Source organism: Stegodyphus dumicola, chromosome 11 (genome assembly GCF_044657685.1).
Source record: "Stegodyphus dumicola isolate Sdum_Otavi_A_Nest chromosome 11, ASM4465768v1".
Classification (NCBI taxonomy): Eukaryota; Metazoa; Arthropoda; class Arachnida; order Araneae; family Eresidae; genus Stegodyphus; species Stegodyphus dumicola.
Window position 1 is genome coordinate 160,824,221 of NC_140778.1, and position 25,451 is coordinate 160,849,671.

The window sequence follows — 25,451 nt, forward strand, 5'->3', positions numbered from 1 at the left end:
AATCTGAAATTTTAGTGTTTCACTTTTTTTTTTTAATATACCATCACATGCAACAGCAAAAATGTAAGTTTTATTAGCATTTTTAGTTGTATTTAATCTTTTGTACACTGTGCAATTTTCACACTTCCCAATTTTAGTGCTTATGTTTGATGCTTCCATTTCATGGAAAGAGAATTGTCACTAATGTGATTGATTTAAAGAGTTTATCATTATAGTTTAGATAATATTAAGAGCGTTGATATTTTAAATAAATTCCATGTATTTAGTTAGCAGTGTTATAGCGTTAGGTATTTTCTCATTAAATAAAACAGCTTCCATTCCTGGTTACCAAATTGACAAATTAATTTCCAGTTTGAAATATACTAATTTTAAATGTTTTTTAAAAGCTTATTGAATGGTTGCTTTAACAAGAAAGTAGATATTTTTTCTACTAGAGATGTTACAGTACTTTTCCTAAAAAATACAGTTAATGCTAATTATCATGTATATTTTTCTCTACAGGAGATTATTTATCAACTATATGTATTAATGTAAACATTATGTGTCACCATTAAAATATATATATATATCTATCATTAAATATATATATATATTCATATAAACATATAAGATTTCCCTTCTTCCTTGCTTCGATCCCCCTCCCAATCTCTAGATGTACTGAACATTTTCTTACATGTATTCAAAAGAAATTTGTTTCTTTTTTTTTCCCTTAGGTTTCAAAACTGCTTTGGTATTTTGCCTAGTGATGGAATAATAAAATGGCTGCAATATTTTTTAAAGTTAAATTATTCTTCGTTAGTGTTCTACTGATACAAGCATGGCACATCACTCTAGTAACATGTTGTCCCTCAGTCTCTGTGGCACGTGGATGTAAGTGCAAATTTTTTTTTTCTGCCTGTTTGTTTTCAACTAAAATCAATGTGTTATTTCTGTTATGTGTACATATAATCTTTTATTTTGTTAAATATTCATGTCAACATTGTTATTTTAAGTGCTCCTATTTTTTAACATGTGTGCAAAGCCATCAAATAATTACAGGTATACTTTGAGATGTTTTAGAATTTAGTTTAATGCACTGCAAAGCAGATAGTGCTGTGAAATGTATCGCATGACTTTTTTGGTCTCACTGTACTTATTAATGTTATGCTTATGCTGTACTGTGATCTGTAAACCAATAAGGCTGTTTTTCTCTTGTGTTCATAGGAGTAAAATTTTTAATTTCCTACAGTAATGTTTAATTTATGTCAATTACTTCAGTCATTACCATCTTAACAAGTTTGAATAATCTGGCTTAAAAAAATTTGACCCTTTAACTGCATTAGTTTGAGTGGTAATTAAATAATGAATATAATGAGATAACTTTGATAGCAAAAAAATGATATTTAAAGATATAACAACACTGTAATTTTTCTTTAATCCAACTGTATTTTTAGTATAATAAATAACTACTCTCATTTATAAATGTATGCCATTTGTTTCAGAAAACATATTAGGAGGGGAGAAAAGCCTTACAGTTTAATGGCATATTGTAGATGGGTTTAGAATACCAAAGGTTAATACTACATAAATTGTGGCTTTTTCAGGTTTCCTGTGATAATTTAAACTAAACTGTAGAAATTAAAATATTGCATGCATATTGTAATTAGTTATTAAATCTCCCATTTTGTTCCAGTTACAACCAAAGACATGACATTGGAAGTTGGCTCGCCTCTTAGAATCCAGTGTTCATTATTTTCTACTAAAATTCAGTTCAAGAACACAATATATAATGCGAGCTCAGAAAATTTGCTGTTCAAATTTAAAACAACATCAATAAAAAATCTTACCATTGTAGATGAATTAACTGCAGAGTACTTTGTCGAAAATGCAACTGTAAATGACACTGGAATATATTCCTGCTATGTACGGCATCCGGACATCAATGGTTCCATGCCTTATATCTGTAATACGAACGTTGTTGTTGGTTGTAAGTAAATTTTTTATTATTTTTGATAATGAAAAAAATATTTATTAATTGTATTATTAAAAATTATTTATTGTCTCATTAAAAATATTTATTATTGTCTTAGCTTCATGTTCAAAGGAAGATCTTAATTTACCATTCGTTGAAAAATAATTTTTAGGAACAATGATTTTATGAATATTTTACAGATTTAGTGAAGGAAGTTTTTAACCAGCTCATATATTTATGCTGTAAATTGCACATTTCAGTGGAACTGAAATTTACAGTTATTTGGACATCGTGTGTATTAACTGCCTGTGTGGTCAATGGCTTATTAGTTATTATAAAAAGAAAAAAAAATATAGCAATTTTAATGAATTAATAATACTGCCCAGACAGGCTAGTGGTTAATGATGCTGACTGCTATACCAAAGGGCTTGAGTTCAAATTCTGGAAGAGGCATAGATGTTTGTAAATGTATAGTGTCTGTGCAGCAAAGAGGCAGTCGGAATAAACAACTAGCCAAAATACTCTGAAGAGGTTGATGGCAAGGGAAAGGGTGGACTCTTGGACCACACACCCCAGGGTGCTTTTCCTTGGGGAGGAAGCCCTTTTATCCCAGGGAGGAAGCTTGGCAGTTAGTTTCCCTCGGGGAGGAAGCCCTTCTATACAAGGAGGAAGCTTAGCAGTTTGCAAGGCTCAGGGATACCTGACATGCCTACTTGGATGTGCAGGTACCAGCCTTGCTTTAAACTGTAATAATTAATAACAGTAGCAATGTAGTACTGCATTTACTGCTTTTAAATCACTTAGTTTGAGAACTCAATTAACCCAAAAGTTATTTAACAGTGTTCTTTTTCACTTAATTACCATTTGTTATTTTTAATATTACAATGAAACAGATCACAAAGCCATGAAAAGTCTTTATATTTACTCCTTTGAAGATGAGTTTCAAATTATGATCTCAAATTTTCAGGATGCAAACGAACTTTATTAATCTACTGTTCTTTTCCAATAACAATATCATTTTCTACTAAAAAGAAAGCAATACCATTTTCTACTAAAATTGAAAATGGTGAAAATTTTCTGTGTTTCACACAGCTAACATACGGACCAAGTTTCTTTTCATGCTCATTTATTTACGCTTTCTGGGCATTGAGAAGAATTACTTTATCAACAGGGATCCTATTCATTTAGTTTTGAGAATAAATACGCCAATGTCATCAGAAGAAATGGTGTAAAATCTTCATTAATTTGGTTTGTAATAACAACAATTTCTATCTTAACTGTAAGAGCCTTGTGAGTGCCTTACATTATGAAAGCCAGCAAACTTCAGAATGAGGAAAAAGTTGTTTTAGCTGGCTACCTGTGTCATTGCAAAGTAAAGAAAATGTGTTGCTATTCAGAAGTTAATGAAATTGATTATCTTAATGCTGTCTTCTGGCATGTTTTTGAATTTAGATGACTTTAACTTTTTCTTGTGAAAGAAACGATGAATCTGGGTTACAACAGGTGGTATATCTCTAAATTTAGTCGCAATTGGTTATAATTACTGGCAAGCACAGCAGCTGCATCTGAACGAAAACTTGCATATTTTTCCTAATCAATTGCACGCTTTTCCACATACATATTTAAAACTTCAAAATTTTCCCCTCCTTTTGTAAAGATTAACGGAACATTAAAAAATAACATACCTCCAAGCATGCCATTTATACTCACATTATTTCTGACATAACAAATTAACTGCCTCATCAAAATGTGTGTTGTTTGGCCATCTGAAGGGAACAAAATAGACTTAATTTTATTCTTTTGACTCTCCATTATTCTAAGTCCAAACTCTATATTATTAGCCATGTTATTGATTTAACATGTAATTGTATTGTTTGACATTGGTATTAATCTGATGTCTTAAGGTAATATTTCATTAAACATTGTTTTAACTTTATGTTTTGTAGTTGGAATTATTAAGGTATGTAGTGTTGTTCTCCTCTTTGCAGTGTGAAGATTTGCAGTATAGGAAACTTCTTAGAAATAATTTTGATTATTTTATTCAGTTCAGTACATCATTGGAAAAATTTGACAGATTTATATTTTATACTTGCATGCTTCATCTTTAAATGCTGTTTCAATTTGCAGGTTTCATGCATTTCTTTGCAAGCACTTTGTAACATATCCTCATTATTTACCAAGTAAATCCAAATTCTGAACAACTCTCAGTATAGTATTTTTTCTTTGAGTAGTTGCGAGTACTGCTAGATGTTTCTTTAATAGTACAAACATCACTGATATTAATACGATCATTACATACAAATTCTACACTATTAATGCTACTTAAATGAAGGATATCATCTTATTCCTTTCTTTTGAAAAATCCGGTTCAAAGCCACTTTTCCAATGTGCTGTGGACACTGTGCAACAGAGAAAATTGCTAATCTTTATCACCTAAGAAGGATTTCAGCTACATAACTGTTGGATAAACTGGCAAAGAATCAGTTAATGTATATGCTTTTATAAAGTTTGCCTGTGGTTGGCTGCATAAAATAGAAATAGGAAAGTAATCTAAGTTAAATTTCTGAATCTGATTTGCTTGGATTCCAAAAGAAGTTTACTCTAAGACTTCTCCCATTGTCATCTGAAAAAAGGCAAATGAAAAAAATGAATGCGGAAATATGCCTGATTTTTGATAAGTACAGTTTATTATGTTGTGACATTTGAGTGCATATCTGAAACTATTAAAAGTTGTAAGTGCATTAAGAAAGTATTTGGAACTTTGGTGCATTGTAATGAACTGGGATGGTTTCCAGGTGCAGTGGCAAATGTACATCAAAAGAATGGCAAGAAGCACAATAATGATACTGTTTTAAATCCCTGTTTTATAGTTCTATAGAATGAAGTCCTATAGAATGGAGTTGCTAAGACTAGAGAAGTTGGTATTTAAAGAGTAACAAGTGATAAATTGTATGACATGTCAGTCTAGAGAGAAAAAGTGGTAGATGATTGGCATGTGTAATTAATTATCAAATGCTGAGAATTTCAGCTGTGGTATGTTATAAGCAGTTAATTTGAAATTTTATTTTTTGTCTGTTTTGAAAACCTAGCAGGACTGCAAGGTGATCCACAGATGAGAAATACTTAGTTTCAATAATAGACAGATTAAATTTGGAATAAAAGTAACTTAAGTTTTGCCTAGTAAAATAGAAAGATGTACATATTAAATACATAAGTAATTTGTTCTTGTGAAACCTTAAAGGTAGAAGAAAATTCAAAATTCTGCAGAAGTGGAAATTTGGCTTTGTTTCCACTTCAAGCAGTCTTAGGCTGCTTAGTGTCATTAATTGGCATAGAGCATATTGTCAAAATATGGAGCTTATATGAAACATGGAGCTTATATGTGAAGCAATGATGTTACTCATTAAGTATTATTTCAACATCATGCTCTTATGCTCACATGTTGCTCGTAGTCTAACATTGATTAGAATGGAAACAAAGCTAAATTTCATTTCTGCAGAACTTTGAATTTTCATATACCTTTAAGGTTTCAAAGGAGTGATTTAAATACTTTATGTTCAATATATATTCCATCTGGAATGTTCTGACTTAAATGTGGATGTCAGCTGTTTTACACAAACTATTTAATTCCATTTTTTAAATAATACCCAGTACTCTAGAGGAGTGGTTCTCAACCATTTTCCCCTATGCACCTTTTTCAGCATTACTAGACGATTATTCTCCCTCTTTTCCAAAACTTGAAAAAAAACATTTATTTTAAATTTAGTTTATTTTTTAATGTGTTTTATAAGTTACAAATAAAAGTATAGGAAATGGTAAAGGTAGTTTTTTTATATTCATAAACTAAAACTAAATACTTAATAGGTAAATAACAGGCTGATTGCATTTCCGCCTGAAATGGTGAAATGGTTGAAAACCCCTTGTCTAGACACAAAATCAGGGCAGAATTTTAGTTTTCAACAAATCAGTGTAGAATTAACACAAAATTAGGGTAGAAGGGTAGGTTTAAGTTATGGGTAGAATTGATTGTTTATTGAGAGGAAAAATTAACTATCAAAGGTCATTTTCCTGATTTTATATGAAGGTAATGATTTTTCTCTCATCCAGATCTGTATAAATTTATTTTACCGATTTCACCAAACTAATAAATTTTATTCATATAATACATTGGATGTTATTGAAATAGACAAAAAATAATTAATTGTATTTTTTAAATTGCTGTCCATCCAGTATAGTGATCAGTGACTCTGACTGCCATAGCGATGCGTCTGGATTCGGATCCCAAAGAGGGCACAGTTGTATCTGTCCATCCCTTCATAGGAGGCTATGGTGGACACCTATTAGGTCCTCCCATAGTGAAATGGTTATCACTTTTGGCCCTTGTACTGGCACAAGGCTAATGCCTATTAAAAAAAGTGCCTGTTCATTAAATTAAAACAAATTTAAATTATAAACAAATACGTATAAAAGTAAAAAAGTAGAAAAGCAAATTTAAATTAAAAAAAAAAAAAAAAAAGCCAAAATAATTTAAATATATGCAAACATGTAAAAGATTTAATTCTCGAACTAATCTACAATATCATTTAAATTCAGAAGCATAAGCAAATCAAGTGTAAAATCTATCCATGAAAATAAATCTACTAATTTAATACATTAAAATTAAATTAAACAATTTAAAAAAAAATGCATATGTGAATGATCGTAGAGTAGGCAGGAGACAGACTTATCAAGGGGAAGTTGCCTCCAAACCTAACTCTCCAATCATTCAATTCGTGTTTCGTCATTCATGCAGGCAAGGGTAAAAGTCAAAACCAAAAGTAATTCCAATAAAGTGGTACTCTTAGAAATTAACATTTAAGTATTAACATTTAAGAATTAAAGTTCAAAAAGGAAAATACTAATTAAGTCTTTTGAGAAACAAGCAAGTAAAGTCAAGAATTAAACTTTTTCTTAAAAAATTAAATTTTTAAAAAATTAATTTTTTATAAAATAATAAAAAAATCTAGAAACCAATGTATTTTAGAAATCCTTGTCTACAGAAACTTCCCCTACACGAATATGCATATCAATAAAAAGAAACTATAAAAGAACAATACATAATCCATATAAACCAATAAGAAATAAAAAACGAAAAGAAACAAAAAGACTAATTCACAATTTTTAAAATAAATATATATTTAAAAATAATTTCATATTTAGAAAATGCTTAGATACTACATAAAAAATTTAAAAAAAATACTTAAAGCAAGTAAATAGTAAGTTTTAATTCTAATTTACCTACTATATGAGTGTTGGGGTCTGCAAAAGTGTTGTGAAAGAGAAGTAAGTGTGTTCTTTAAATTATATAGATGGCGCTTATGTAGGTAAAGTTGAGTGTCAAGCTACTATCTTTGTTATAGTAAAAAATTTTTTGTAAATATTAATATTAATTAAATTAAATTAAATTAAATTAAAAATCCTAAAGGTAGTAATATCAATTATTTAGGGAGTTAAGTAACTGAGCCAATCAAGAGATGTATGTTTGCTTGAAGGAAATTAAAGTGAAGTGGTATGTGGAAAAAAAAAAAATGTTTGCAATTTGAAATGTGTGTTCTGTTGAAAAATTGTGAAAATTGTTAAAAAAAATTAAGTGAAAGATATTTTATGTGAAAATTGCAAAAAATTAAAGTAATTAAAAAAAACTGAAATGTTTTAATATTAAAGTTTTAAAGTAAAATTTCTCAAAATTTTTTTGAAATGAAGTCCTTAAAAAACCTCTAAAAAATTCCCAGAAATTCCTCAAAAATTCCTTTAGGAAGTTAATTAAAAGTTGTATTTAATGAAAGAAAATATTAAAAGTTTACTGAACTTGATTTGAATTGGTATATCAAAACTTAATACTGGCTAAAGTATGGAAAATTAGAAGAAGAAGATTAAAATCTTCACTCAATTCGGGCTATAATTGAGACTTTTGAAAAGAGTTGGCCCTTTATTAGTAAAAGGAAAGAATCCAGTATTGATACATATTTACAAAATACTTACAATAAAAATTTACAAGATAATTTCTTTACTCTTCTATATCCTTCATTACCCTCCAGCTAAGGTTTAAGGTAATGTTATCATATCCAAAAGAGACAAAAAATTATAAAGTAAAAAAAAATTATAAAGTATTTTAGGTACATAGGAGGAATCCGATACTTTAACAGTTTTCGATAGTCGAGTGGGAAGTCAGGAAGTGGATGTTGACGCTAACCAAGTTCAGCTAATTACCATCTTTATTTCTAGGCACATTAGAATCATTCTTTGTAGACAATATGCTTTTTTTATCATAAACAATTACAGTAATTTTTTACATACACAGGTAAAAGAGGGGGACATCAAGCAGAGCAGCGGGGACATTTTCGGCAGTGGTGGAAGCTAGGAAAGGAATGATGTAATTACTTGAGTGTTATTTATACCTAGTAGATGCAGAAAGTACTCTGTAACATGGAAAGATCTCGAATTTGGGGGGAGAACATAAAATCTAGAATAGTCAATTTTAGATCACCAATCATTCTTAAAGCAGCCATCGTATTTTGTTATATATTAAATAAATATATTAAAAAATTGTAATGTGTCTACTTACTGTGCACCCAATCTGAAAATGAGGTCTGGTTATTGCAGTAACCTTCAGTGGGACTATTTACTGCACTGGAATGTGTAATAAATAGTCCCACTGATAAGGTTGATTTATTATATTTCATTTAAATAGGAAATATATCAACTTGATAAGGTTGATTTATTATATTTCATTTAAATAGGAAAGTATTTTTTATTTATTTAATTTTTTAAAATTTGTTTATTATTTAAATATGAATGAAAACTTATTTTCTGAACTTTTGTCTGAAACTTATTTTTAAAATAAGTGACTTTCTTATGGTTTATTTTTAAAATGAATGAATTCTTTGAATATTATAAGTTTATATTAAATATTTCAGATAAGCCTTTAAGTGTTGAAAACTTCACCTGCATCAGCTTGGAATTTTTCAACTTAACTTGCACTTGGAAACTTCCATTCAATCCTGTCAAGACGGATTATTCGATATATGAGCTTATGCTCAGGGCAAAGTAATTTAACATCTTTTGTTTGTTGGTCCACATGATAAAAATTTAATTTTTCTAAAACTAATTATGTAAAGTATATCTTTTTCTACTTATATTTGCTGACTGTCTTTTAATTTAGAAAGTTTTTTGATATTGTGTAATTAATCTCATGTACAATTTAAAAGAATTTTGAGGAGTTTTAGATATTGTTAATGTGTAATTAGAAAATAGGTTAAATTTAAAACAAAGTATTATTGGTATCAGTGAAATTTATTGTTGAGTTAAAATTAATTGTAATATTTTTAGAAATGTTTTTACATTTTTTATTAGGTAGGCTACTATTTTATTTTTGCATCCAACGTTTTAGTAAAAAGGAGTTCAAGTATTGCTCATCATAACCATATAAAGGTATTTTCTCCTTCCTTCCCGCATGCCTTCGTGGTGTTATTGAAAGCATACGTGACATGTGTTTGAGATTTCCAGAGTTTGAGTCCTGGTGAGGGCATTTCACATTTTCACGTTTCATTTTCACGCACGGCTTCAAAAAACCTAATGACTCTACAACCTAATGACTCCTACTCTATAAAATGGTTTTTGTCTGTACAAAGATGCAAACTTCAGTTTAGTGGGAAACTCCTCATTTTTGACTGTAGTCTTGCCTTTTTGATTTACAATATCGAAAAACTTGTGATTTACAATACCGAAAACTTTTGACCTGCTACTGTTCTTAAAATTCTTGATTGATTTTTTATATTATATTCAATGTGATTAATTGCTTATTATCATTAACAATCAAACAAAACAGTTAACATGATAATTTTTTGAGAATTTATCATCTAAATGTGATGTTATGATGCTTTTCAGTTTGCTCAGTTTCATATCTGCAATTATGCGTGCATATGATTTTTCTGTGTCAGTGCTGAAGAATTGTTCAGATGTATGATAGCTGTAGCAAGTGTGCAAGCTAGTTTTTCTTTGTTAGCAACAGCTAAACAAAAGCAGTTGATTTTCACCCCTTTTTGGATGGAGATGGCCATATTTTTCAGGATGCTCACAAATACTATGCATACCAAAAGTTTCACTTTTTGTTTAGTCCCAAATTTGATATTACTTTCATTGTCAGTTGCTAATTTGTAGAAATTTTACTTTATTTATAAGCACAGTGCATGATGGTTTAGAAGTCAAGAAGTAATGTATTTGATTGGTCATTTGGACATGCTCACCCCCCCCCAAGAAAAAAGGATTGGAATATGCACTCATTGCCATGAAGGTACATGTCAAGTAGATATGCAAATGATTAGAAATGCAGCGTGGTTGCGCATTGCGTAATGCCACTAAAGGATGTTGAACGTTGTTCTTCTTGGAGTATAAAACAGGCAAGCAGAGCTTGTTTGAGTGTACTTTTGATAAGGAAACGCTGATGTAGACATGCTGTTACACCATCATCGAAGCCAATATCAGCAGCTATCAGAGTTCGAGAGGAAAAGAATCATTGGGATGATGGAAGCTGGGTGGTCAGCTCGGTGTGTAGCTCGTCAGGAAAGGCTGTTCTGATTTTACTCTAAGGAGGTAGTGGAACCAGTGGACAAAAGAGACGTCATTTACATGGCGACCAGGCTCAGGATGCCCTCGACTAGTCATCGAGAAGACCGTCACATCATACAACACGCATATGTAGGACCAACTGTCTCATTGGCCATGATCCAGACACTGGCAGCAGCTTCATTACAGGTCTCTGTGTCTTCCTGAACCATCACAAGCTGCCTGGTTGAAGGACTTCTGGTATTGCAGCGCCCATTATGTGTGCTCCCAATGACACCCACCAACGCCTCCGTTTGGAGTGGTGTCGCGCATGACAGGATTGGACTTTAACGGAATGGAATCAGGTTGTCTTCAGCAACGAATCTAGATTCAATTTGACCAGTGATAACAATTGTGCTCGTGTGTGTAGGCCCTGTGGTGAATGCCTCAATCGCGCCTTCGCTTTACAGCGATACACCGTTCCCACAGTTTGTGTGATAGTATGGGGTACCATTGCTTACGATACACTGTCACCCCCAATATTGATCCATGGCACAATGACAGGCGAGCGATATGTCCATGACATCCTTCAGCCACATGTGTTGTCACTCATGGTAGGGTTTCCAGGAGCCTGTTTTCAACAAGACGATACTCGGCCACACACAGAACGGATCTCACAAGACTGCCTCCGCCACATTAACACCCTTACCTGACCTGCTCGATCCCCAGATTTGTCACCAATCGATCATATATGGGATCGTTTGGGACGGCAAGTTGGACAGCCTACGAGATTGGCTGAATTAGAGGCAACGTTTACAGCAACTGTGGAGCGAGATGTCTCAGGACACCACACGGAACTCGTATACCTCAATTGCCTGCTCTTACCACATTGTGCATTCGTGCTAGATGTGGTCCAACAGAGTACTAAAACTTCTGTTCATGTGTACTTTGATTCTTTTTTCTTTGATTTTCTAATCACTTATATCAAAGTAGTACTTATATATGTAAAATTTCATATCATTCTGACAACTCTTTCTTAGTGCGCAAATTTTTATAGCAGTGAGTATGTATATATTTTGGCAAAAGATAAGGAAAGCAAAGATTTTTAGCAATCAGTGACTATCAAGATACAAAGTTCTAAGAATTGGTTGTGTTAAAATCAGTATTAGCTTCAGGTTTGGTACATAGGTAATCTGTTGTATTATATGCATGAATTAAAAATTAAAAAATATTTCTTGTTTAATGAATTTTTGATATGATTATTAGATGATGATTCTAAAGTAATAAAACTTCATGAGAACATTAACACATTTCTAGGATTTGAAAACTTATAAATTACTTATATGAAAAGTTTACATGTTTTTGTAAGTGAAAGTATATGTATATGATGAACAATTGCAAAAATAAAGACTGAATATGAACTTTTGTGGACATAATGTGTATTATTTAAAATTTACTCTCTGTCACATATTTTATGCATGTGACTTTTTCATTGCACAAAAAATGAGATCTGTAATTTACCTTCCTATTAGCTTGGTTGGCAAATTGCCGCATTACTATTTGGTGTGACTTAAATTCTTTATCTTTCAACTTCTAATTGCTTAGCAAACTGAAAGATGTGAAAATGATAAATGCATTTTACTCTGAGGAGGTGGTGGAACCAGTGGAAAACCATTCAGAATGATATAAAATCTTAAATTTATTTTTCAAATTATAACTGCTTTATAAATGCAGCCGTGTGAGTGCACTTTTTCATAACTTAAACCTTTATTTTACAGTAATATATCTAGTTAATGTAATTTAAAATGCATTTATATAATAATATACACTGAAGTGACAAAAGTCATGGGATACCTAATATTTTGTCGGTCCTCCTTTTGCCCAGCGAAGTGCAGCAACTCGACGTGGCATGGACTCAACAAGTCGTTGGAAGTTCCCTGTACGATTATTGAGCCATGCTGCCTCTATAGACATCCATAATTGTGAAAATGTTGACCGTGCAGGGTTTTGGGCACGAACTGATCTCTCGATGATGTCCCATAAATGTTCGATGGGATTCATGTCGGGCAATCTAGGTGGCCACATCATTCGCTGGAATTGTCCAAAATGTTCTTCTAACCAATCGCGAACAATTGTGGCCCGGTGACATGGCGCAGTCATCCATAAAAATCCCATCGTTATTTGAGTACGTGAAGTCCATGAATGTCTGTAAGTGATCTCCAAGTAGCTGAAGGTATCCATTTCCAGTCAATGATCGGTTCAGTTGCACTAGAGGACCGAGTCCATGCCATGTAAAAACAGCCCAGACTATTATGGAACCACCACCAGCTTGAACAGTGCCTTGTTGTGACAACTTGGGTCCATGGCTTCGTGGGGTCTGCGCCACACTCGAACCCTACCATCAGCTCTTATCAACTGAAATGGAGACTCATCTGACCAAGCCACGGTTTTCTATTCGTTTAGGGACCAACCGATATGCTCACGAGCCCACAAGAGTCGCAGCAGGCAATTCGTGCTGTCAGTAAAGGCACTCGAGTCGGTCTTCTGCTGGCATAGCCCAAGGAAGACAAATTTCGCCGCACTCTTGTATCGGACACTGCCCTCGTACGTCCCACATTGATTTCTATGGTTATTTGACGCAGTGTTGCTTGTCTGTAAACATTGACAAGTCTACGCAGACGTCGCTGGTCTCGGTCGTTAAGTGCAGGTGGTCGGCCACTGCGCTGTCCATGGTGAGATGTTATGCCTGAAATTAGATACTCTCGGCACGCTCTTGACACTGTGGATCTCGGAATGTTGAATTCCTTAACGATATCCGAAATGGAATGACCCAAGCGTCTAGCTCCAACTACCATTCCGCGTTCAAAGTCCGTTAATTCTCGTCGTGTGGCCATAATCACGTCAAAGCCTCTTCACATGAATAACTTGAACACAAATGAAAGCCCTGCCAAACCACTTCGCATTTATACATTTTCTACGCGATACTACTGCCATCTGTATATTTGCATATTGCTATCCCATGACTTTTATCACTTCAGTGTATCTAAATGATAGTTTTTAATGATATTTGGAGCATTTTGTAATTAACAAATGTTTTTGATGTTTTATGTGTAATTAAAATTTTAATTCAGTGGTGTACAAATAATGCTGGGTAATATTTTTAAATGAGCATCATAAAATGCATACATAATTATATGTATTTTTAGAAATAGTAATGCTGTCAAAAAAGGGAAGAAGAAATGTGCAAATTCCATTAGGGTGTAAAGGCATAAAAATGTAAATAATTAGTTTTGAAAGTAACTTACAAATATTTTAATAATTATGAATGTTTAATTTGCATATTATTGTTTTATCATTTTTGCCAACAGTTGTCTTTAGAATCCGATTTGTTTTTAAAAGTAGGAGATGAGTGTTTGACTACGGAGTTGATGAATAAAAATTATATTTGGTGTTGGTAGGGTAATCTTTTTATTTTTTGGTACTTCAGTTAAATATCCTTGGAGTAGTAAAATTTTGTTTGCATTACGTTGTATCAACTGTTGATAGGGTTCATAACAAATGTACTGATAAGGGTTAAGATAAGATTACCATATATAGGTATAGTTTTACTTTATTCTTATTGCTTAAATTTTAATATTGTTTTTGGCTGGAAGACTTTGAATTATGTAAATATGTGCATCATGAGCTGGGATTTTTTAAATGACTTCAGTGTAGAGGTATTTTATGAGCATGTAACTTTTTTTTTGGTTGTTGTTGTTAGAAAAGAGAAATAACCAAATTAAATAGAAGACTCAAAAAAAAAAAAAAAAAAAAAAAAAAAAAAAAATTGCAAATTCTATTGAAGTTAGAATTTTGTCTTACATTTATATTGATTTAGGAGCCATTGACATGAAGATGCATAAAGATGCTAACAATTATGCAATTTGATATAGGTTATCCAGAAAGTTCTGTAGTTTTTCAAATCAAAGCATATGTTCTTGCATTTATTTTATAATTGCTGTCATCATTCTTTTTCATTTGTAAAGAAATGCCAAATTTAAAAATATTACACTAAATGTAAGTGCCAAAATTTTGTCATGCTCTTTATGAAGCCTCCTTGTTCAGTTTTCGTGAGATGGAATTATAGCTAGCATAGTATAAAGATTGTTAAATCCCCTTTCAGAATGGCGAATAAACTGCTTGTTGTAGTAATGCATTCTAAATTGTATATATCACATGAAGTCAGATGGTGAATATTCCACTTTTAAACCGGCTTATTAAACACTACACACTATTGTTTGATTTAAAGCTTGATTTAGCTTTTTAACTTTTAGATTAGTAATGTTCAGTCTGTGTATTAAAAAAAGTTCTTACATGCTTATGATGAATATACATGTTTTACAGCCAGAAATGATTTTAGAGCATATTTGACTTCAAGTATAGTAATTGTTTTATCAGAATGTTTGGTATCTGCATTAAAAATAAATTTTTTATGTATTAATGTACTGGATTTTAATTTTTATAGCAGGAAGAGGCGTTGTGCAGAAAAACTAGAGAACGGCTGCAGCTGGACAACAGCTACTAACCCAATCTATATGAGATCTACTGAGAAGCTGAACTTTTTGATTGTCGGAAATAATTCTTTGGGTACCAGTGAATACCTTTTCAGTGTTGACCACTTCAAAATTGGTAAATGATATTTTTTTATTCATTTATTTTTGTTTGTCTTACATAATAAAGTTTCATGTACACTCTGTTACAAATATATATATGCATCCAGGAAAAAATTTAGCCACAACTATGAAACGTAGCTTGTAAATGTGATTTGGTGAGTTCTGTAAATGATTAAACTTGAGCCCCAGGTATCATTGTGGAGATACGAAGCACATCTGAAATGTACAGCTGGTAGAAGGTAAAAAAGGAGATGCAGCCAGTGGCGAGCATTTACAACCACTCTGATGGCTTGGATATATAATGAAAGAAGCCGTTAAGATGTACAAGACGGGGTTACAAACATTTGTCTGATTTTGAGGGAGGTCACATCAGAGGGTTAAAAGAGGCCGATTGCTCGAGCAGGTGAATCGGCCAGCATATTAGTATTTTGTAGACCAAGATTTTTTTAACTAACATTACATTACTTTAATGATGACAGTTTTTACACTAAAGATTGAAATAAATGTAAAATTGCATCCCTTTTGGTATAAATATTGTTACAAATATCTTTTATTCTGATTTATGTGGTAAAAAATTAGGGAAGTTTGTGAATCCTTGCTCGAATGAGAGAGTTTTACTTTTCTCTTATTGCTTTTCTATTTCAATGAAAATTGCATGCTAAAAAAGTAAAATTCAATGAAGCATTTCCTATGACCTGTACTCAGTGTTATTTATGAAAGAGCATCATATATAGCTATCGGTATTTACATAAGTGAGTGGTATCAAATCACAAAGTATCAAAACACAATTTATTAGCCTGTATTATTCAAGACAGCTCCAAAAATGCTTTTACTGTCGTCGAAGAACTACTATAAACACTCTGAAACAATCAGCAATGTAGCCTTCAGGCTATAATGATGAAGACAGTTTCATGGCAAAGCACCAGAGTACAGTTCCCAACTCTGCTCGGTCATTCTCGGAGCTCAACACACTCTAAGATAAAATTTGCTTATGCTCTAACTCGCGATACACTAAGAGACTCTCTTGATGCGCTCAACGACCAACTTGGCACTAGACTTCGAGACACTTGCTCACTGACTCTTAACTAACTCGACTAGGCACTTACTGACTAACTAGCAACTCGATAGACTCTGCACTCCGTGTACCAGGAGGGTTTATATAGCTTTTGGCTTATGTTCAAGAACATTCTGAGCTAAACGAATAAGAATTCATCCCAGAAGGTTCACCAAATTTGGCAACCCTGCCTTCCCATGCTATTTTCTGGCAATCCTAATCCTGCTTTATGAGGAAGCTATCCTACTGTGGCTGGACATTTCGTAACAATATAATGAATATATAATTTTTTCATAAAATCATATAACATAAAATTCGGGTTTCCACGATTTTGTAAATGGCCATGCAAGGTCAAGGAACCAACCAAGGAAGAATGGAAACTCCTTCAGTCGTATGCCAGTATATTATTAAAAAAAAACATATATACATAAATATCACCTTGATTCATATTATATTATTATTATTTAAAAGGTGGCCAAAATTGTTGTAATAACCTGTGTAAATTTCTGAATGGTATAAAATCTACATTTTAGGATGCAAGAGTTTAAAATTAATGTGGATATAATTAGCAAAGAAATTGAGCTATTCATGAAAAACTGGTAATTAGAGCTTCGCAGCAAACTTCATTTAAGATGCTTTTCCTTTTATCCATTGGTTACAAACAGTTTTGGGATTATTTATTCATTCATAAAGTGAAAACATCAACAAAAAGTTCTTTTTAAAAGAAGAAAATACTGTTGTTTCAGCATTCAGTAAAAGGTAATTTTAGATTATTTGATCCCATGAAAAGCCATAAAAAGTGTGATGTCAAAAAGTTCTTATATTGCAACTCACGATATTGCTAATAATTATTCATGGCAACCATGGTGCATGCATAGCATCTCCTACAGACAGCTTTCCATTTCTCTGGATATTTTAAATGGTGTGATTTCAAAATGTGATCCCTTCTAAGGAAATTTCAGCATTCTAGCATAATAGTGGATCACATACTGCAGTTTTTATTGTCTTTGGTGAAATTTTCAACTTGGGTTCCTGCACACATAGAGCATAATGTGGCTTGATCAAAGGCATCATGTACCTCTTTTTTTCCCTTGCTTTAAGATTTGATGGCAAAGTTGTGCGCAGTGCCGAGTTTGTGCAGTTCCTCCGCTGGTGTCTTTTTAGCAAAAACAGATTGCTGTGTACATGAGATGAGCAACTATGCAAAAAACTGAGTAATGTACATGTTTGACCAGAAATTGCTGAAGTACCTTAATTAGTATTTATAGGATCATGCAAGAAGTACCACAAAACTAATTACTATTGTATATTTACTTACATTATAGTGAAATCAAATGAATTGCCATCTGCATATGCTGAATTTGGTGATGAGAGATAAGTGTTAGTTAGCAATCTCTAAATTTAGCTAAGGTTTCTGTAAATAAGTAAGTAGAACCTGTAAAAATATTGTGGAATTAATGTTAGGAGTCATTTAAAATATCTTGTTATGTAGAAGTCTTTAATGAAGATGTGAATCAAAATGATGTGTATTGTGCTTCCATTGTATTATTTTTCCTTAATGACCTGTGTAATAGGTTGTTATCTCTTATGCCAGTTAATCAGAGAAAATTTTAGCTCTATTTTTAAAAAAAAATTGTTTTCATTTTAATAGTAAAGCCAGGTGCTCCACAGAGGGCAGAGTTTACAAACATCACGCCAACATCTATGATGCTCCATTGTACGTTTCCAAAGAATATGATGTATGGAGAGTTTAAACCTGGCTTATTATTTTCCATCCAGTATCGTCCTAAGGATTACCCTGCACCATATAAGGTACATTTTTTTTAGAGATAAGTAATATTTTTTGTCTTTCATAAGCAAAGGTATTAGTATATTGAATGAATGTATAAATTGTGTATAGAATGAGAATTTATTTGAGCTGGAAATTTTGCCAACCAGTAAATGCATAGTTCTGAAGGAATTATTAAAAATTTTTGGACTTCTTGTGCAAAGGTGACAAGTTAGATTAAGATAGTTGAATATTTCCTCACATTTTTCGCGGTTTTAAAGCATAAAGGCATGTATTAAAAGAAATAACATTTACTAAATTTAGAAATTTTTAACACAGATAAAAGAGAGAGAGAGATATTATAAAAAAGTAATGCAGGCTATTTATTTTCCCCCTAGATCATTTTAATAGACATCCTATAATAATAGGAGTTGGTGAATGTAATTTGTACCATAATAATAGTTGCAAAAGAAAATATAGAACACACTTTTTATCATCAAAAAACTAGATTAAATTAAACGATAAATTAAAACTGTTAGTCCTAATTTTTATTTTAAATATTTAGATTGATTTGATAGTATTGATTTTTCAATGCTACAAGATTTTAAATCTGTATATAGGATCCCCTCACAGCAATGCTTTTATTTTCTTATATGCAAGAGCTTAAAATTATTGGAACCATCCGTTTTCATTCATTTTCAATAATATCCAAGGCTGTGTTTCCTGCTCCTGTGGTGCCTCTTCTGCTAAGAGCATGTTGAAGTTTGTTAAGTTTGTCTGCATAGTTTTTGCACTTACATTAAAAGTTACTATTTAGTTAGTGTTTTTAGTCCAAAGTGGCTTTGTCCCTGAATAACTATTGCTATCGTTTGCGATTTTGCGTTGAAAACTTTTAAAGGCTGTATCACTTTTCACATCGTTGCTGCCAAATACTGTCACCCTGTATTATATTTGAAGAAATTAAATAATGAGGACTCTGGATAAATGTATGCATGTTTCTCGCATTGTGATAAAACAACGGTACCTAGAGCCATACTATTTTAAATGACGTAATCCTACTTCAAATACGGGCATCTGAAAGCCCAAATTTCAAATTTGGAGTTTGTTTTATTATCAATTTCATATTTTGTAAAACTTGTTTTATTAGCAATTTCATATTTTGTAAAACTTTTACGAATTTTTGATTAACAAACTGAAAGATTTAAAAGCGAGCAATGGCAACACACTACCCGGGGGGGACCTTTTTTTATATCCAACGCACGGAACTGTGTATCGGAAATTCTAAAGATATGTTCGATTTAAAATTATTTTGCGACATTGCTGTTGAACTGAATTTTATGGTTTAGGGTGCAAAGAACGTGCTATTTAATAAATAAAGGTAACACACAAAATGTTAAAGAAAACACCCGTTTGGATGTAATTTGAAATCTGAAACATTTCACAGGGTTCGTACGGTCCTTAAGAGTCCTTAAAAGTCCTTGGAATTTTTAGAATCAATTTTTGGTCCTTGAAAGTCCTTAATTTTGGCCAAAATCAGCAGAAGGTCCTTAATTTTAATCATCTGAAATTTCTGTCTGTTTTTACGACTGCCATTGAGTGTGAATTAACATTTTGGAGGAATATTTTTGGCGATTCACTGCTGTATCTTTTGAATGGGTTAATGAATTATAATTTGTTTCTATTTCTAATATAAATGATGGGATACTCGAGTTTCTAAGCAAGAAGTGAAACATAAGCACTTCGAAATTCATTTTTTCTAATAAAGAGCTTTTAAACAACTTTTCGCTTTTGGGGATGCAAATTCTTTTACTAAACTCTTCTAAATTTGGCGATTTTAAAATTAGTTTTTGTAGAAACTTTTTAATTCCAAGATCTGAGAATTTTTCGACTATTTTTTTTTTAAAAACATCGTAACATTGATAAATTTAATTAAAATAATAGAAATATATTGATATTATATTTAAAAAAATAACATTAAAATAAAACATTTATATTTTTTGCTATCATATTATAAAGTTTCATTTTGGCAACTTATTATACAATATTTTGAATCAGAAAAATAAATAAGGTATAATGCTGTAAAGCACAATTTATGAAACAGCTCTTAGCAAAAGCAAAATTAGCTATGTAATTAATTAAAAATGTGTTGTTTTTAATTTTTTCATAGTACAAGTTTTTCCTATGTAATTATCTCAGAATATTCAAAATTCTCAAAATGTGCATCAGTTTTCTCTATAAAATTAATTTTATACTTTTTCCCCCTTTTTTTTTTTTCCAAAATATTTCTGCCTTTTTGCTGTTACAGAAATGGAAGGGATAATTTTTCTTTAGGATTTTAGACATTTCAGCTTGAAAAGTTTAGAAGGATTTGAAGATTTATAGACCCACAATTCTAGAAGAATCAAGAAATATGTGACAAAATGAAAAATGTCTCCATGGTATCAACACATAATGGATGTACGAATCTTAACATATCTATCTTTCCTTTATTTTCTCTACTTTTTACCAGACGCAAGCATGGAAAATATTCTAATCTTATCACATGGGCAGGTATTATAGAAAGGGATTTTTTTATTAATAAAGAAATTGAAAACTTACAATTTAAAAGATTTGTCTAATATTTCTTAATGAACAGAACTTAATGAACAGAACAGAACCTCTGTGTATTCTTATCATACACAGAGGCATTTTCCCACCTGATGCAATCTCTGTGGATCCTAAATTCTGCTGCATAGCGCCTTTCTAAATTCAGCTTCCAATGCCTGCTCTGAATTCTAAAAGTTTTGCCATTTCTAGCTCTGTAACCGGCCTTTACTATAGATATTTCATATATCTTCTGGATGTTTATATTACTAAAGAAATAAAAGTAGCCACTTTTTCTGTACATTCTAAATGCATTTAGTGTTTTTTAAAATAACAGAAATCCTTAATTAAATCCAAACATTCTAAAATAAAAAGGAAACATGTTGAAGAAAGAAACTGGATACGCAAAGAAAATTATTCTTCAAAGATATGTGCAGTTATTATTATGTAAATTACCCAATTGTTTATGATTTCAGCCTTTATTATAATTTCCCATTTCTGTTTTCTCATATTGAGCCAGATTAAATTAAATTTTAGGGTTTTTTTTAACAAATATTGTTAAAAAATAAAATTTAATGGTGGTCATGTAAATCCATAATGACTAAGGTTATCAGACTACCTAATTTAATTATTTATAACTAACTGCTTACCCTTAAAAATCTTTTCTACATATTAAAGCGAGTTATTACCCTTAAAAATCTTTTCTACATATTAAAGCGAGTTATTGCCTTTTATTAATATTCACTGTGGTTAAAAGATAAAATATAAAAATGTAAAAATTCAAGTAAAACTTATTCTTTGCATCTACTGAGAATTAAAAAAATACAAAACAACTTATCACCTCTGGTGCTTTAATGGATTATTGTAATCTTAAAGTATATTAACCCTTTGTGCCACTGTGTGTTCGATCTGGACACACCTAAAAATTTCCTTCTGTATGCACAGAAAAATTGAATGAAAAAGGATTTGTAGGTTACTATAGGTTATTCTGAACCTTCTTTATTTGTAGTAGATAACAGTTCAAGACAAACCAGTTCATATATTTTAGCCATGTTTAGTTTTTTAAGACCCTCATTTTTCAAAGAATTCTTCCAGAATTTTTTTAAGGTATAAAATTAATTGTTTGAAAAGAAATTTTTATGTTATTTTTTTGGCTGTATGCTAATCTCCTTATTCTATATTAGTTTAAAATTTTTACCATGAAATCTTGCCTAAAATCAAACGGCGAACCCTAGGTGTGCCCAGACCGGGCTCAACAATAATCTAGGACAACTGAGAGAGAGTCTGTATTCTTTGTTTCTCCGCATCTCATCAGTCAGTTTATTGACAACAGTGCTCGTTTCAGCACTCTTTTCGAAGCTCTATTCAATCAGCGTGCTTTGGGCACACCCACAGAATTAAAACGCTATTAAAATGCTATTTTCACAACATTTTACTTGTGTACTCCTCTAGGCCAAATTAGACTGCCAACCTTTTTTTTTTTTTTTTATCAAAACTCTTAAACTTTAAAAGGTAGTGTGTTGGAAAGGGTTAACAAGGTTACAACCCCTGGAACTGTACACAAAGCTACGACACTAACTGCAGCAAACAGAGCCTAACTAAAGGCCCGTCTACACGTAGCAATTTCCTCGGCCGACTTAGCTCGCTGACAATATCTGAGATAGCTCGCCTGACCACACAGAACGATTTTCTCGTTAGCACAGGAACTCACTCAGCCAATCACTGTGAAAGGAAGTGTTCCTGCCCTCTACAGCGTCACACTATCTACGATTTGTAAACAAAGCTTATGGTGTTGTCAAATAGTCAAAATAATGGATGACTGTTTTACTTTAAATTTTTACCATACAGCTACAATTTTGAACTTAACTACTGCTACAGAAGGGGGGGGGGAAATGCGTTTGGATCAGAAATTGGGTCAAACAACAAGAAATTCACGGTGCCTTTGTAATACCCTGCTCCGGGAGTTGCGTAAAGAGTACAATTCGGAAAGTATTTACAGATGATGCCGCATGATTTTGATTTTTTGCTAAATTTAGTTTGCAGCAAAATTTTAAAAAAATATTCGTTTCTTTTGTGTACTGAGTACACAGATTACTCCTTTTTTTAAAAAAATTTTGTTTATTTATTTTTAAATTTCATTTTCTGACACTCCTATTTGTGCACTTAAATCTTGAAATAATAAAATAACCATGTTTCAGAAAAAATAAGTAACTACTGTGCTTTAAATCAAAACCTTTATTAATGAATAAATAGAGAATACTGTCATGAATATCAAACCAGTATGAGTTAAAAATTCAAATAAGAAATATCATAAAGGTGCAAAGTCTTAAGTAGTATATTTACTGAAATTAAATAAACTAATATCAGCATAGTTAGATAACTAATACAGTCTGAAAACTATGATCATATGACTCTGTCAGTTAATCAGCTAATAAAATTTAGCAATATTGTATTAAATTGGATTGTAATTTGTTTTCGCAAAACTCAATTAACACAAAACTGAGTTTTTGACTTGTAACTTTCTTTTGAGCTGATACGCAACTACTAAAGTTTTCACCAGTAGATCTAAAACACGTGCCAACGGTCATTCGAAAAATAAAAAGAAAGGCGTTAAAATTCAATAAACACCACACCCGTAGGCGAAAAAATAAAAAATGACTTTTAAGTCATGCAGTTCGAATATAGTGATGGAGAAACGAAATTAAAAATTTCCATGCAAGTGCAGAAAGTCCAAAATTAAGGTGGGGGATCGAACCCTCGATCTCGATGTACGGAGAAAACCCGCTCTGCTCTTTACCACTCGGCTATGATCGCTCGTGTAGGAGTTGTCGGAAAAGCTATTTACTTCGTCACCTGATTAACTCCTATTTTTGGCGAAGTCAATAAGTCTCTGCGCTGCTTTATTCTCGACTGGAGATTTTGCTTTCTGAATTTTTTCATCTGGTACCCATGACATGACATCATTAAAAGTTTTTGGAACTTTTCTTGGGGGAGTTAAAATAATTTTCACCCCAAATAGAAAATATTTGAATATATAAAGTAACGGGGAAGACAAATTTTACCAAAATAAGAGAATTTCTTAATTTTTTATTTTTAAAATTTAGATTACTCGTGTCCCACAACACAACATGTTCTCTATAGAAATCAGTTGAAAAATTTGAGTTTTCACTCCAACAAAATGCAGCCATGTTTATTATTCCAAATGAGGAAAAAAGCACATAATTACTCAAAGCAATCTTATTGGCTAGAGACTCCGATTTTATCGTACGCTAGTGAGCAGTGAACACCAGTTCTGAAATTGCGGCAGAGAACATGACAGATTTTTGGCACATGCTCGAATCCTTTAAATTGTGTCTCTCCGATAAAGTCGGCTGAGAAAATCGCTTCATGTAGACGGGCCTTAACTTTCAACACTTGCCAACCGTACCTACATCAGGCCTTTCAGATTTGTTCTAATCAGCAGATCTCTCTAGACAAGCAGCATCTGTGACAACATTCAGTCTTTTGTTATGAAATCATGCTGATTATGATCTTATTTCTCATTTTAACGTAAGCTGTTTAACATAAAATCTACCTACTATTTACTAAACCTCTAGATTGACCAAGTATGTGACAAAATGACATAAAGCTAACTGTTAAGAAAATGTAAATGTCATTTACCTTCTTTCAAATATGACCGACTATTATACGTATAAAATATTTAATGTTACTTAATAAATTGCATAAAGTTTATTTTATTCTCAAACTTATTAACAATTATGTCAATTAATTTATGTTTAGTAATAATGCATACTACTGAGGGATCTATTTTACTTTTAGGATGGTATTACAAAAATGAAATTCAGGCATAGATAATATTTTCAATTGAATTTATTCAGTTCCCATTTGCTCATAGGTCCTTAATTTTTTTCATTAATGGTCCAAAAGTACTTAATTTCCATGTGCAGAAATGTGTACGAACCCTGTTTTCAGATTTTATTTTTATTTTATTATTATTTTTTGAGGAATCAATTTACTTTGGCAATTAGTTTTGGAAGCATGTTTCCAAATTCTTGATATGATCTTTCTGTTGTGCTTAAATTGTTTTGGAGCTAATGTAATTGCACTTTTCCGCAGCTTCTTATTTTGATGCATCAAGAGAACTGGACAATTGCAAATCAATGCTTGCTTTTTCAAGCAAGCTCTTTTTTCCATCTTGTTTTTACAGTGGCTTCACATTCAGCTGAAATAAAACAATTAATTTTAATCAGTGGATAAAATTAGAAAAATAATAATAATTTATAATAAACTAGCCGTCATGTGGCCAGCCTTCCTCTGTCTTTTAAATGTACTGGAAAAATGCCTGAATGGGAAACAATCACCAAACATTAAATTTAAAAACTGCACAGAATTTTACTCTGCAGAACAGCTTTATCCCCCCAAAATAAATAAAAAAGGTATTACATATTTAATAAACAATGAAATAAGCGATATCCCTTGATACAAATATTAATTATCCTAATAAATAAATTAACCAACTTTCTGTTGCAAAATTTTAAAATTTCAAATTGTATAAAGGAAGTTAAGGTCCCCCCCAAATGATGCAAAAATTTTATATAATTAAAATTATCTATAATTAAAACATAATATAAAAATTACAATGAAATAAGCAATAAATCTCATATTTTCAAGAGAAAACAGTCAGCAGTCCAGTAGCCTAAGCAACGAATAAAAAACAGTTACCAAAACCACATTTTGAAGAGGATGAAACTATTCAAGTAATTTCATCAAAAAAGATTTAAAAAAATCCGATTCAAATTAAAAAAAAATTCCTTCGAGGTGCACCGGTTCTCGTGTAGATGAACCTATGTACCAAATTTC

The 25,451-nt window shown here is 31.7% G+C and overlaps 1 protein-coding gene across 6 annotated transcripts in view; it reads left to right on the plus strand.

Annotated features, from left to right (window-relative positions):
* The window catches only part of LOC118200055 (uncharacterized), a 438,581-nt gene that overhangs the window by 371,792 nt on the left and 41,338 nt on the right, over positions 1-25,451 (plus strand). For 5 of the 6 annotated variants that reach the window (XM_085826181.1, XM_085826180.1, XM_085826182.1 and 2 more), the window contains 5 exons: positions 714-870; positions 1,673-1,966; positions 8,908-9,037; positions 15,039-15,202; positions 17,892-18,052. In XM_085826181.1, coding sequence (XP_085682307.1) covers positions 759-870; positions 1,673-1,966; positions 8,908-9,037; positions 15,039-15,202; positions 17,892-18,052 — 861 coding nt within the window. In that variant the 5' untranslated portion in view covers positions 714-758. Of the gene's footprint in view, positions 1-713; positions 871-1,672; positions 1,967-8,907; positions 9,038-12,412; positions 13,811-15,038; positions 15,203-17,891; positions 18,053-25,451 lie in introns of those variants that run through there. The other variant, XM_035371979.2, reaches the window with a different exon arrangement.